This window comes from Stegodyphus dumicola, chromosome 8 (genome assembly GCF_044657685.1).
Source record: "Stegodyphus dumicola isolate Sdum_Otavi_A_Nest chromosome 8, ASM4465768v1".
NCBI lineage: Eukaryota > Metazoa > Arthropoda > Arachnida > Araneae > Eresidae > Stegodyphus > Stegodyphus dumicola.
Genome location: NC_140775.1, coordinates 106,340,748 through 106,354,628, shown reverse-complemented (window position 1 = coordinate 106,354,628; position 13,881 = coordinate 106,340,748). Strand labels below are relative to the sequence as shown.

The following is a 13,881-nucleotide window of genomic DNA, read 5'->3' as shown; positions in this document are numbered from 1 at the left end:
AGTTGTTTATTAATACAAAGCTATATCATGTATAGTAGGAAGAAATTATATAAAATAAATGTAAAGGAAAAATACACAAAAATTATTTAATATATCTTAAGAATCAGTAATACTTATTTAAAATACATAAATATTTTATGCAAAAAGTGCAGTATAAAAAGTAAAATGCAGGAACACAAGAAAATTACAACCCTAGAAAAAGGGAGGATATAGTGCTTCCTAAGATGATATATTTTTTATATACAAGCTACTTGCAAAATTTGAAAATAGATTTTAATGTTTGCTTCCAAGACACTAAAAATTTGACTAAGCCAGCATGGCTTATAGAACCACAGAGCTGCAATATATATGATCTTGGATATTAATGAACGAAGATGCTCAAATACAAATCTTATTCAAAATACATGTGTATACTGAATTTTGAAATTTAAAAGTTATGCTATAGAAGTATCACAAAATGAAAATTTTTACTGAACAACATTATTAACTTTCTCTCTTCTTATCTAGTAGAAATAGTCTTTAGTTAAGTCAATTATTTGCTGCAAGAAACAAAATAAATATTTTTGAATAAGAGAAGAAATAATTTTAAGAAATAAGTTCAGCAATTTTATGCCAAATATTTTTTTTTTAAATATACCAATATATCGTGCATAGCTGGTAATTTATAATTTGAAATATTTTCATAATAAGAATCTAGTTTATAGAACTAGAATTTTAATATTCAGTTTAAAACATTTTCGCTTTTCCAAGAAAATCCAAATAATTTTCTGACATTTTCTACCAGATAAAATAAAAATTTAGAGCACTTGTAGTGCTTTAGTCCCTTTATCAACTTGAAATGCTGCACTTTATGCTATGCTTAAATCACTAAATTGTGTACATAAAAAGTTCATTTTGGTGATTGTGTAAAGTACATTAATTCAATTACTTAGTGATATAACTTTTAAACATAAGGTTTTATGAAACATTAATCGAGATTAATTAGAGAATTTTCTCTGCTACATATTTATTGTTATGTGTACTTGCAACCATATAGAGGGAAGATCACAAGTGGTCTTTGAAACCTACCCTTTTAATTCTCCTAAATTTCTCAAAAGAAGGAGGGGGACAAAACTAAATAGATAAATAAATGAAATTCAAATTAACTGCTGAAATATAGTTGAAAATCTCAGAGTTTGGTAATTACTCATGTCAATCATCTATCACATCTCCCAGACTGACATTTCAGGAAATTAATTACCTGTTATTTTACCTGCAAACTTCTTACTCAAATCTTAGCAACAAAAGAAGAATTTAAAGCACTATAACAGTGGTGCTTCTCATTGTGCTTTTACTGCATATATGCTTTTCAATGTATATAACGCTAATGGAAACCATCCCAGTTCATCACAGTGCTGCAAAGTACTAAACCTTCTTTTCGCATGTCAGCAGCTTTTTTGATAGTTTGGGAGATATATTGAAATGTCACATAAAACAGTAAATTACACCTTTACATGTTAAATAAGAAATGTTTCTGCATTAATTTTTTTCATTTGTATTTTCCCAGACGAATTTAGACTCTGTCTCTTTCTAAAATCCGAGTTAATCAGATCCAGAAATTCAAATTAGAATGCCATTGTATTTCAATTTTTTATAGTAATCGCTAGTAACTTATAAGAAATTATATATAAATTATTGTTTACTGTATTTTCCGGTGTATAAGACACACGTTTTCTTTGAAAATAAGTCTGAAAAACAGGGTGCGTCTTATACATAGGTACTTAGTTTTTGATTAAATTAATTTCTGGAAATTTCTTCTGTTCGGAGTTACACGATTTTGGATAGGTCAAAGCTTCAGTGGGATGCTGTGAAAACAGAGAAAGTGGGTAAATCAGTTAAGAAGTGTGGCATTAGTAATGCACTGGAAGGTAGAGAGGACAATTTGTTGTATGAGGACTCGGATGCTGATATAGAAGAGGTTTCAAGTCATTCTTCATTTAGCTCTGGAAATGAGTGTCTGGGTTTTGACGAAGAAGCTTAAAAGGTGTTCTTTCCCAGATAGATTTGGTATGTGCAAAAAGTATTAATTTATATTTAAAATACTGTAACTTCATTGTAACGATCAGTAATAAAGTTTTATTGTTCAAAATGTGCATAAAAAGGGGTGCATCTTATATGCTGGCAAATATGTTAATCAGTTGTCTGTTAGTTCAACAGTTGTGTAATTATTTGAAATTCATAAATGATAGATATTTGTAGTTTCCCTGTTAATTACATAGTGCCCATTGTGCATACTGGAAAACTTGCTTTGAAAAGAAAGGGATATGATGCTACCTTTCATTTAGGCAGTGTTAAAAATGCACATTCTGTGTTGATTATGATATTAATGTCAGTGATGCTAGGGCTATTACAAGTAACAAATCACAGAGTGTGGAGACACCTTGTGTCTAACTGAGGTAAACAGGTTTTTGTCCCATCCCCTTCACCTACCTAGAGGCATAAATACTCTGTAGTTGCAAAAGGCTGCCTTGGGAGTTAATTGCAAACTAATTTGAAATTATATCGCCATATGAGGACTTTGCATCTGAGTCATTTAACAGACCTAGGTTATAATACAAAAATAGTCACCAAATTGCTGTTATGAGTATATTACACAGAAATATTGTTTTCTGGGAGTGCAACTGCACCTCGGATAAAAATACATAGGTGTTCATTTTAAATCATTACATTATAAAACTCCAAGAGATGACTGATTCTAAACTTGCGAGAAGGTTGTGTATGACATACAAATAACCAATCCTTACACAGGATTTAAATGTACACTCTGGAGTTTGGATTACCTAATGGGTCCGTGACACTTAGCCAATGGGACAGTTAACCGACAGGACATTTAGCCGACACGGACACTTAGCTGACTTGGGCACTTAGCCGACAGGCCATTTAGCTGACTTGGACAGTTAGCTGACAAGGACGCTTAGCCGACAGGACAATTGGCCGACACAGAGAGTTAGCTGTGAGGACATTTAGCTACGGGACACTTAAAGTGTCAAAACATTTAGCCAGCAGGACACTAAGCCGATAGTGATGTTAAGCTGACACGTATACAATAATTATTTAAACTTATCATGAATTACAAAATGTCTCAACTTATCCATAAGTTCAATATTTAAGTTATTTTTTCACCTATTAGTAAAATTCATTTTTCGATTCTTAAAGATCTCGTATGTGCTTTTAATCATTGGGATAATTTATTTGTTTAATTAAGCATTGTTTGATATGTATCGTGCTGTTTGATGTTTATCGACCAAATTAAAAAAGCGCTGAAATTTCTCATCAGGGAATATGAATTAAATTTCAAAAGGAAAAAAGAATTTTATTTTAGCTAAGTACGGTGATCACTTAATTACATTTGGGATCTTCAAAAATTATCCGTAAAGCTTCTTCATTTAATAATCTGGGTTTCTTTGAACACTTTCACATCATTAATAATTTTTCTAGTTTACTTAATGATATTAATTTTCCAATAATAATTCCTCTTCCAAATGCTTACAAATTTCTAATACCTTTATGTTTGATTACTATTTTACTCAATACATCATGTTACATTCTTTCCCTTTTTCGCTCCTCCCACTAATGAAATTTCCTTTCCCTGTCATGAAAAATCTGAATAATGCAATACAAATTATTGTTATTCTTGAATTATATTTTTTTATAGAAACATGGTTGAGAAGGGTTAGTTTCGAAATATATATTGTTATTAGAAACAATTAAAAAAAGTGAATTTTTAAGACAAGCACAGGTATAAATTATTGACCTGTATAATGAATGGGCTGTTCATTCCACCACATTTGAGATAAAAATTCTGTAACATTTTATTGACCATGCCTCTTGCTGAAAGTACTTACTTAAGTTAATGTTTATAGCACTAAACTGGTGATTATGTTTAATTTAGAAGTAAAATATTCTTGAAGGTTTTATTTCATTCATAACTGAATACATTTCTGCACAAACTACATTTTCACTCTTCATATATCGAAAACATTGCTGATATGAAATTCTGGATGTGGGAAAATCTTGGAAGAGAAATCGGAGGAATGTGCAGAAGGAGGGGCACCAAGCAGGGCGGAGCAATGCGAGACATCCTGAAAGGTCACCGTAATGTGGTGCAATCTATCGATGCTAGATTTAACTAGATCAGTCATGTAACTAGATAATATTATGTACTCTGTTTTGAAAGTTGTGATGTGTAATTTTCAATATAATATGTTATATTGTTTTATGTTTTGCTTATAAAATGGGACCTTGTTATTTTGGCTTGCTTAGCGGCGATTTTTGTGCCAAAAATGCAAGCCAAAATAACAAGTCAAAGAATTGCACAAACTCGGTCGGTATCCATGTACACATCGACCTATTTTCACTGGAAAAAAAAAAAAAAAAAATCCCATAATTGCACAAAAATGGCATTGCACACTCCCTTGACTTTATCCATGTACACATCGACCTATTTTTCACTTAAAAAAAATCAGAGAATTGCACAAACTATGCCTTACGCACTCCCTGGAGTTTGTTCATGTACACATCGATATATTTTCACTTAAAAGGTCAAAGGAGCACGCAATTCTACAGTAGAGGCAAACAAAAAATACAAAATCTCAGTAAACTACATTTTAAACCAAACAATAAAATAACATCAAAAAGGAAAAACATTTTATGCATTTAAGCACTACACAAAGCAAATATCCACATATTTAGAAATTCGTTCATCTTCAGTCTGTGGCACGCAAAATTCCTTAACAGCGTCTAAAAACTTCCTAAAATTATCTGAACTAGAATCCGTGTATCAACATTGCCACGTAAATTCACAAAAATAAGAGTCAAAAGTATACTACATAGTGCCGGACTGTCCAGAAAATGCAACCTTCATTTATAACCTTCATTTATACATTAAGTAAACCTTCATTTATACACCAGTCAATTAATGCACTTTTCCCCTTTCGTTCCAAATCGTACAGAAACTTCAAATTAATCTTACTACATTCAGCTATTGTACCGTCTAAACAATGATCAAGCAATGTACTTCCTAAGCAATACACACCACAAAAGCCCTTGCAAAACATCCCATGATTCAAAATTTCCCGGAATAATGCAAATGATTAGATCATAATAGGGTTTCCGTAACATTTAAACATCCGTTTTAGCTACATGGTACTCAGCATACATGGTAAACGGATGTTTTAGATGTACTTCCGTAACATCTAAAACATCCGTTTTAGCTACATGGTACTCAGGTTGCCATAAATGATACAACAACGTCGCAATAAAGGAAACAACAACTTGGCGATAAATGAAACAACTACATCGCGATAATACAAAGGGTACCCTAAAGTCAACTCTAACCCTTTCTCAATATCTGTTAAAGTTGTATAAATTTTCATTTCACTTTTCATTAATTTTAATTTTTTCCTCTTTAATTCCTTCTCTTTCTTATTTTTGTTTTAGCTACATGGTAATAGGGAAATTTTTGGTGCCTATTTTTCTGAATGGATTTATAAAGTTCTAGCCTAAAAAGGCAATATTCATTGGAAGAGACTGGTTATATATTAAGTAAAACGGTCATTCTATTTCTGTTAGGCCCAGCAGTTGCCGAAAGGTAAAGTTATTGAACATTGGCAGTTCGGTCCGAATTTCAAATCCCGTGAACGGACAGGCTGCATGGGTGTTTTCGTGATTTTCCCAATTATACAAGGCAGTTTTCCTTAGAAAGTCCTCCTCTTAGGCAGATAGCCCTCTGGCTTTGCTGTAATTACATAAACCAAACCTACTTCTGTTAGCTGGCCGCAGACCACAAGGTACGAATTCTTGTGCCCGAGCCTGCTATCCAAGATTAATAAATATGCGATGCCTAACCTGTAAATAGCATTCTGAGGTTGTAAATGGCATTTTAGATAAAAAAGTAGTTCCAGTGTGGCGTGAAGTAGGGCGAATCACGCTACTTCCTGACAGGGAAAGGAAATTTCATTAGTGGGAGGAGCGAAACGACTTTATACAGGAATGAATGCAGTGTGATGTGTTGAGCAAAGTAGTAATGAAATGTAAAAGTATTAGAAATCTAAAAGTATTGGGAAGAGCAAGACTCATTGTCGGCTTAATGTCATGTCGGCTAACTGTCCTTGTCAGCGAAGTGTCCCTGTCAGCTAAATGTCTTGTCGGCTAACTGGTGTCGGTTAAGTGTCCGTGACCATTACCTAATAGCTTTCATTGATTGACAAGTAAAATCTCCAAGGCAACACACAAAGATGTTCCTGATTGAAGGGAAAAAAAAAAAATGAGTCATAAAATTTGATGCAGTTCATAGTAAAAGATTGCTGTCACTGTATACTTGTGCTCATTTTGGCTCTGCTCTATCATTGATGCAGTGATTACCATTGTTGAGCAGTGTTGCTCATGCTGGCTGTGTTTTAAAGAGTACATTGTATTTTATAAGGTTTTCAATTAAATAGGACAGGACATTTCTAAATCCGGTTCTAGCCAAGAGACACCAGGAAAAAAAAAAAAAAAAAAAACTTTGAAAGTTTGTATTAAATGATAAAAATCTAACCATGCAACGGACTAGAAAACATTTCATTATTTATGTTAACTGAAATTTGCATGAACTGATAAAATTTCCTATAACACCATCATATACATCATTGCCGTGATTGGAATTTTGTTCATGTTAACCAAGTGTTCTCCTAAAGTGAGTTCGCGTAACCCCTTTACACAATTTAAATACAGTAAAACCCCCTGTTTTACTGTATTTAAATTGTGCTCTAAATGAAGTTGTTTGATTAGTATGAATTTAACACAAGCCACCAAGATGTGCAAGGAAAATTATCCAGGAATCATCTGATTATTATCCATTTCATAGATGATAACTCTTCCAGTTTTTCATTGTATCTTCAGGTACCCTGATAGGTAACAGAATCTCCTGGTTTTTAATATGTAGCCTTTACTAAGGAAAATGTTCCCTGAAGTAATGAAACTTCTTCCACCCCTAATGATTTTCAATGTAAATTTCTTGTTAATTTTATTTGATTTTTTAACTGTCATAATTTGTAGGAAATAGCAGAAATTTTATGAAGATTTAACGAATGTTTAATCATTTAGTGTTTGTATTTAATTTTCTTTTGCATCATTATATGGGGCTTTATTGGATTTACTTCACAGTAGTATTTGCTTCACAGTATTAATTATTAATATTTACTTTTAATTATATTTAAAAGTATTGTAATGAATAAAAGCGATTCTATTCAGAATTTTTTCTGTATAAAAGTGCAAGAAAATTATTAAATTAGTTGAAGAGCATAAAGTTTTAAATATCTTTTTACATCAGACTCATTAGAAATAGTTCAGTAATCTAAATCATAAACTGTGAAGTGAATTTAAATCAATTTAGAATTCTTTTGAAATGGCGCTGTCATGCATGTGGAAACATCATGAAAACTAATTCCCCCCCCCCCATATTTTAGTGTGAGCAACTATGTCATTTCATCCTTTGTACAAAACCTTATGAAAAGTTGTGGTGTTTTACTTAATGGTTATGGTGATATTTTAATAATTACAAAAATCAAAGGTAGATATTCTTGCTAAAAGAAGGTGTTTAAGAGCCGGTCCCCCTAAGCATACAGGATTATAAACTCTCCATGAAATTTTGGAACTTATAGAGGGGTAACTACTCTCAAAATTGCACCTTTGGGATAAATTAATACAAAATAATCCACATTAATAAGCTTACTTTGCACAATAATAATAACACTGGAGTCCCAAATTTATGCCTTATTTAGATGTGCTTTAGTTAGTTTGTGTTTTAATGGGAAGAGTTTATGATAGAACATATTTTTTTCAATAGTCTTTTATTTGTGATTTTTAAGTGAAGAATATTATTTGTTTTAAATCAGTTAATATTTGAAAGCTTTGCAAGAAGGAAAACAATTATGTTTCAGAATTAAAATTCCAGTGAAAGCAAATGCAGATCTGTGTTTGCTATTTTATTATTACTAAGGCATTTAAATTACAAACTTTTAATATATCATGAGCAGTAATTTTAATAAGTCACTGTCACATGTAAACTTAATTTACTGTATTTACTTTTACATGTAAACTTAATACTGTCACATGTAATGTTAATTTTTAATGATGATTGTATGATGTAAATGAATCGTATATTTATTAAAAATTTAGGTATGGATTGAAAAAGTATGGCGAACAATTCCTACAGCAGATAAAGTAATCTTGGAGCCCATATTATCTGATGATTCGCAAATATTGGTATGGCTAATATTAGGCCCTTTTCAAATTATATATATATTTTTTTCTTGTATTGTTATGTTTAGTTTTTATCTATTTTTTTTTTTCAGGAACATGTTTTGTAAATGCTAAAGCAAAATTTAGTTTGTAAGTTTAGTTTTTGCTTTTTGTGATTTTTTAAAATAGAAGTATTTTTGGCAGTAAAATACTCTTTGAGCAGTATTTAAGAAAAAAAGTACATAAAAATAAATCTGAAAGCTTTCAAATTTTATATTATGCCCGAACGGGCATTTTTTAAAAATGTTTTGTGTGTTACCTTTATTTATTAAATATCATGTTGTTTGCACTTAAACCATAAAATTCAATTCAGCATTATCATAAAATATTTAAAAGAGCATATCTTTAGAATTTCCGATACACAGTCTTGCGCATTAGAGATAATGTCCCCCCCCCATACAGTGTTGCCATTTCTCGCTTTGAAATCGTTGAGTTTCTTAACCCTCTGACCGTTGTGAGCGGCTTTATCCAGTCACCATAAGTTTTGATACTTATCATATATTAGCTTATAATTTAAGATATTTTGCTTTCTAACGGTCTTTAATAATGGAAATATCATTTTAATGAATGTATGTTTATGAAAATACAGACTAAAATAAGTAATTTAGAAACTCAATTAATAAATGCTGTTTAAATACCGGTCTTCATGACAGATCTAAAATCCTGCACCGCTCAGAGGGTTAATCAGAAACTCATAAATTCATTACAAAATATGTAATAGATAATAAAAGCAATTCCAAATTTAAAAAAAAAAATTGAACTTCGTTTGATTTTTTTTGTTGTGCATTTTTCTTTTTTCTTTTTTTCTATTAATGATTAAATTGAATATCGTTAGTTAAGTTTGTTAAGTTGAAAATATTTTAACAAATTTAGTTCATATATTAGTTGTAATATTTATTATTTGATACATGTTGTGTATAACCCGTTTTGTAATTGAAGTGTTTGACTAATTGGTATTTTTAATATTTTTATAGAATAGTGATTTATGTACTTGATTGTGTGTATAACTGAGTTAGATGAACTCTTGTCAGAGTTCAGGTGGGAAGTGTGTTAAGGAATACTCTTTGATATCGCCAAGAGATGGCATTAGATGTCCATCTATTGGCTTACTTAACCTTTCCCTTCTGAACACGTAACTTGAAATTTTATTCTTCTCAAAGGTAGAATTCGGTGCACTATGCAGTATAATTCGATTTAGATTCTTTGATGGAACTATTCAGTTCTTGCTTTTTGAGCCTTAATATTCGATTCAGGCATTTTAGCCTACATTGTATATATGTAAATATTAAGTTTAATTAAAATTTATGTAAAACCCTCCAGGCCATGCATCTCATTTTGGATTATGAGTGATTCGACTTTGATCTAGAATCTTCGTTACACTTGCAAGCAGCATATTGTTTATCCAGCGTTTTCTTCTAACGAATGTTTTCATATGTACTGTGCTTTTTTACACTTTTTTCTCTTTTGCCGTTTTTAATTTTTTAATGATCTGCTCACTATATAAAAGCAGAATCGAATGTATTTCCTCTTAAAAATTGTTAGCATTTTATTGAAAGCTGAGTTTTTTAACTGAACAGATGCTTAAAAAATGATAAAAGTTTATACTACCAGTTTGAACACTTCTTTCAGATTTTGTTGAAATTTGTTAAAAATTCATTGACATTTGTGGAAAATTCATGATTTTCATTCTGTATTATTGCTAATTAAAATGCTTTTTTGAAGTCATGAAATGGTTCTGCCTGTTTCTGAGTGATTGAGACTGTTGAATATAGGTAGTTTGAACTCAGGTGAACAGGTTAACTCCATGGCTGATTTTCATGGTAGCATGAATGTAAGCTAGTTTTTAAGGCCTCCATAAAGGCATAGCTTCCCTTAGGTAAATAGCCTCATATGTTTTGCCATAACTGAATAACCTAATTTAACTACGTGTGGTCAATAACCCTATGTAGCCTAATTTAACCATGTAACTAAGTAATGAAAATGTAATCATTCTCCTGTTATAGTACTGTTGTTTATAATTGACTTAGATTAGAAGTTAAAGTTAGTTTTAAGTATATTATTTTAAAAGCATTTTATATAAGGCATTTCATAAAAAAATGAAAGTAAAATCACAAAATGTCGAGAAATGTATGCACAGCAAAAAAATGGGTATGCAATCTATCACATTTGGCATCTCTAAATTTTTTGTAGTTTCAATCATTTCTTTTTCCCGCCATTTTATTGCTAATTTAAATATGAAAGCTATTGAATTGTATTTATGATTATTCTGTTTTGTTTTATTATTGTAGAATTATGAAGCTTTTGAAATTTAAATTCAGTGGAATAAAAAATTGAATGGATTATTAATGGAATAATTTTCATTTATGTATTTTTAATTGCGCACAGCTCTTTTAGATCACTCTGGATTTAGTTTTATGTAATTCGAAAGAATTTAAATTCAATAGAAATAAAAATTTAGGTAAAATATATTTACAGGTGCCCTGTGGCAAAAATTGGCGATTTTTGGTGGTACATGGATACCGAGCTTGTGCAATTCTTTGACTTGTTATTTTGGCTTTGTGTAGTGGCGATTTTTGCACCAAAAATCACCAACAAGACAAAGAATTGCACAAACTTGGTATAAGACAAAATAACAAGGAATTGCACAAACTTAGTACAAGACAAAATACTAAAGAATTGCACAAATTCAATATCCATGTACACATCAACCTATTTTCACTTAAAAAAAACTCAGAGAATTGCACAAACTTGCCATTGCGCACTCCCTTGACTTTATCCATGCACACATTAACCTATTTTCACTTAAAGAAAATCATTAGAGAATTGCAGAAACTTGGCATTGTGCACTCCCATGACTTTGTCCATGTACACATTGATTTATTTTTACAAAAGAAGTCAAAGGCACACCCAATTCTACAGTTGAGCCAAACAAAAAATACATAATCTGAATAAACTACATTTTAAATCGAACAATAAAATATCATAAAAAAGGAAATTCATCTTATGCATCTAAGCACTACACAAAGCAAATATCCACTTACCTTTTTTAGAAATTTGAGTTCTTCAGTCTGTGGCAGACAAAATTCCTTAACAGCATCCAAAAACTTCCTAAAATTATTTGAACTAAAATCCGTATATCGGCATCGCCACATAAATTCACAAAAATAAGAGTGAAAAATATCCTCTGTGGTGCCGATATGCTTCGACGTTCAACTGTACGCATTTCCTTCAAGTAATCCTTCATTTACACACCAGTCAATTAATGTGCTTTTCTTTCCCCTTTCGTTTCAAATCGTACAAAAACTTCAAATTAATCTTGCCACATTCAGCCATTCTACCGTCTAAGTCACAAAACAAGCAATGTACTTCCTAACCAAAACACACCACAAACCATTACAAATCTTCTTCCCATCATTCAAAATTTATGACAGCTGATTACATCATAATAGGGTTTCCATGACATTCAACTGCTCAGGTTATCATAAATGAAATGACAACTTGGCGATAATACAAGGGGCATCCTTCAATCTACTCTAACCAAAATTTAATATAATAAATATAATATATTTATTACTATTAATTAATAATAAAAATTAATAGTAAATTATTAGGATCATTTTCAGTTATGTATTCTTAATTATTTGTGTTCATATTTAAAAACAGTATTTTTTAGTGGCATGTAAGAAATAACTAACTGACTAAAAGTAATAGATATAAAAGAATTAGTGCACATCCTATAAAATACTTTCAACTATTCTTTTTAACAAGCATATGTTGATAGTGCGATAATCAATTATCAGTGCAGCTAATTTTCAACCTAAGGCTGATTTTTGAAAAATAATGAATATGTAATCGAAACACACAATCTTTTTATTGATTTCAGAACTGTGTATGATTACATTAATAGGGAGTTTCTTATCGAAGCGATGCATGAACTAAATATTGCACAAAAACTTGTTGCACTGGTGCTTTGACTCTTAAGGAAACAAAGATACAAATTTGTGTATAAGGTGGTCTTAATGGAATTTGAGGTCAAGAATGGAGTGAGACAGGGGGCTGCATTAGCATACCTCCTGTTTATAACTGAACTCAAAAAAGTTATTAGAGATTCTAGGATCGGTGCTAGAGGAAAAAATTTTTAGAAGACTATTCAGTTACTGACTTAATGTACATGATATTTGCACTTTTGCTCGTACTGTTCCTGCTTTTAAACAGGCATTCATGGCATTGGAAAAAGTGCAAAAAGATTTAACCTTTCTGTTAACGAAAATAAAACAAAATATATGACTTGTTTAAAATATGATTTATTGCTTAGTTATTTAGAAGTTAGTAGCTATATGTTTGCAAAAGTCTACAGTTTCACTTATCTGGGAGCAGGGATGAATTGTAAAAATGGATAACTTTTGAAATACTTGAAAGAATCTCTGCTGCAAATAGATGTTTTCATGCCCTGAAAAGCTGTTTAAAATCCAGCTTTCTCAAGTTAAGAATTAAATTGCTTTTTTAAAAGAGTTATATAAGATCTGTTTTGACTTGTGCATCGGAAGCTAGGGCACTGACCATACATAATGCAGAAGCTTTGGGGGATTTTTGAGAGAAGATTATTGCATTGCATTCTTGTTGGAGTCCGTGTGAATGGATCATGGAGAAGATGTTCTAATTTAGAGTTATAAAAGATCTATAGGAATACCTGATATAGTAAAATTCTTCAAACTACAGGAACTTAAATGGGCTGATCATCTGACCAGAATGCATGAAGATCAGTGTTGTAAGAAAGTCCTTCTAGCATGGCCCATGGGAACCAGACCTCAGGGTAGACCCCCCGGTGAAATGAATCGATTGTGTTGAAAATGACCTGAACATTCTAAAGGTCAAAAACTGGAAAATAGTTGTCAAAAGCAGAGATGTCTGGAGAAGGCTAGTCCCACCCTGGGCTGTCGAGCCATTGAAGAAGAAGAGTAGTAAATTGCATACTGCATCATTACCAAAAAATCTTTTTCTTTTGCAAAATAGCTGCCTTCATGTGATAAGCAGTGGACCTGTTACTCAGCCAAGTTTTCAAAGTATGTGGGAAGGCATTTTGTGGAAGTTGTTTCAGTGAAACCTGTATAATTGTAGTACAGCTGAATAGTATTTGATTTGAATTTTCTTCTGTGGAGCTTCTTCTTTGATGTAGTAACGAACAAAAATTCATGGGGGTAAGGTCATAATTATTAGCAGGTTGTGGCATGTGTTAATTGTAATATAGCATTTCATGAGAAACTGAGTGTTACTTGGTTGGACACCTTGATGGTTTCCATTTCTTATCAGTTCATATTACTTTCTCGATATAGATTGTAACATTAATGGTAATTTTTAGAGAAATAGTATATTGATAGGTCACTTGTTTATAATAAAAAAATCATTATTGCCATCTTTCCAACTGGGTTGGCACATTTTTTTTTTTTGTCAGAAGGAAGATTGTATTTAGGTGTTTGCTATAGACTTTATAAGGGAGCGAAAATGCAGGAGTGATGTCTCATCAGTTATTTTTACTGTCTAGAAAAATTATGCTTCTTA

At 31.4% G+C, this 13,881-nt stretch overlaps 1 protein-coding gene across 5 annotated transcripts in view; it reads left to right on the top strand.

Moving 5' to 3' along the window:
* The window catches only part of LOC118201789 (peroxisomal ATPase PEX1-like), a 148,850-nt gene that overhangs the window by 40,554 nt on the left and 94,415 nt on the right, over positions 1 to 13,881 (top strand). For all 5 annotated transcript variants that reach the window (XM_085822232.1, XM_085822234.1, XM_085822231.1 and 2 more), the window contains one exon: positions 8,200 to 8,286. In XM_085822232.1, coding sequence (XP_085678358.1) covers positions 8,200 to 8,286 — 87 coding nt within the window. The remainder of the gene's footprint in view (positions 1 to 8,199; positions 8,287 to 13,881) is intronic.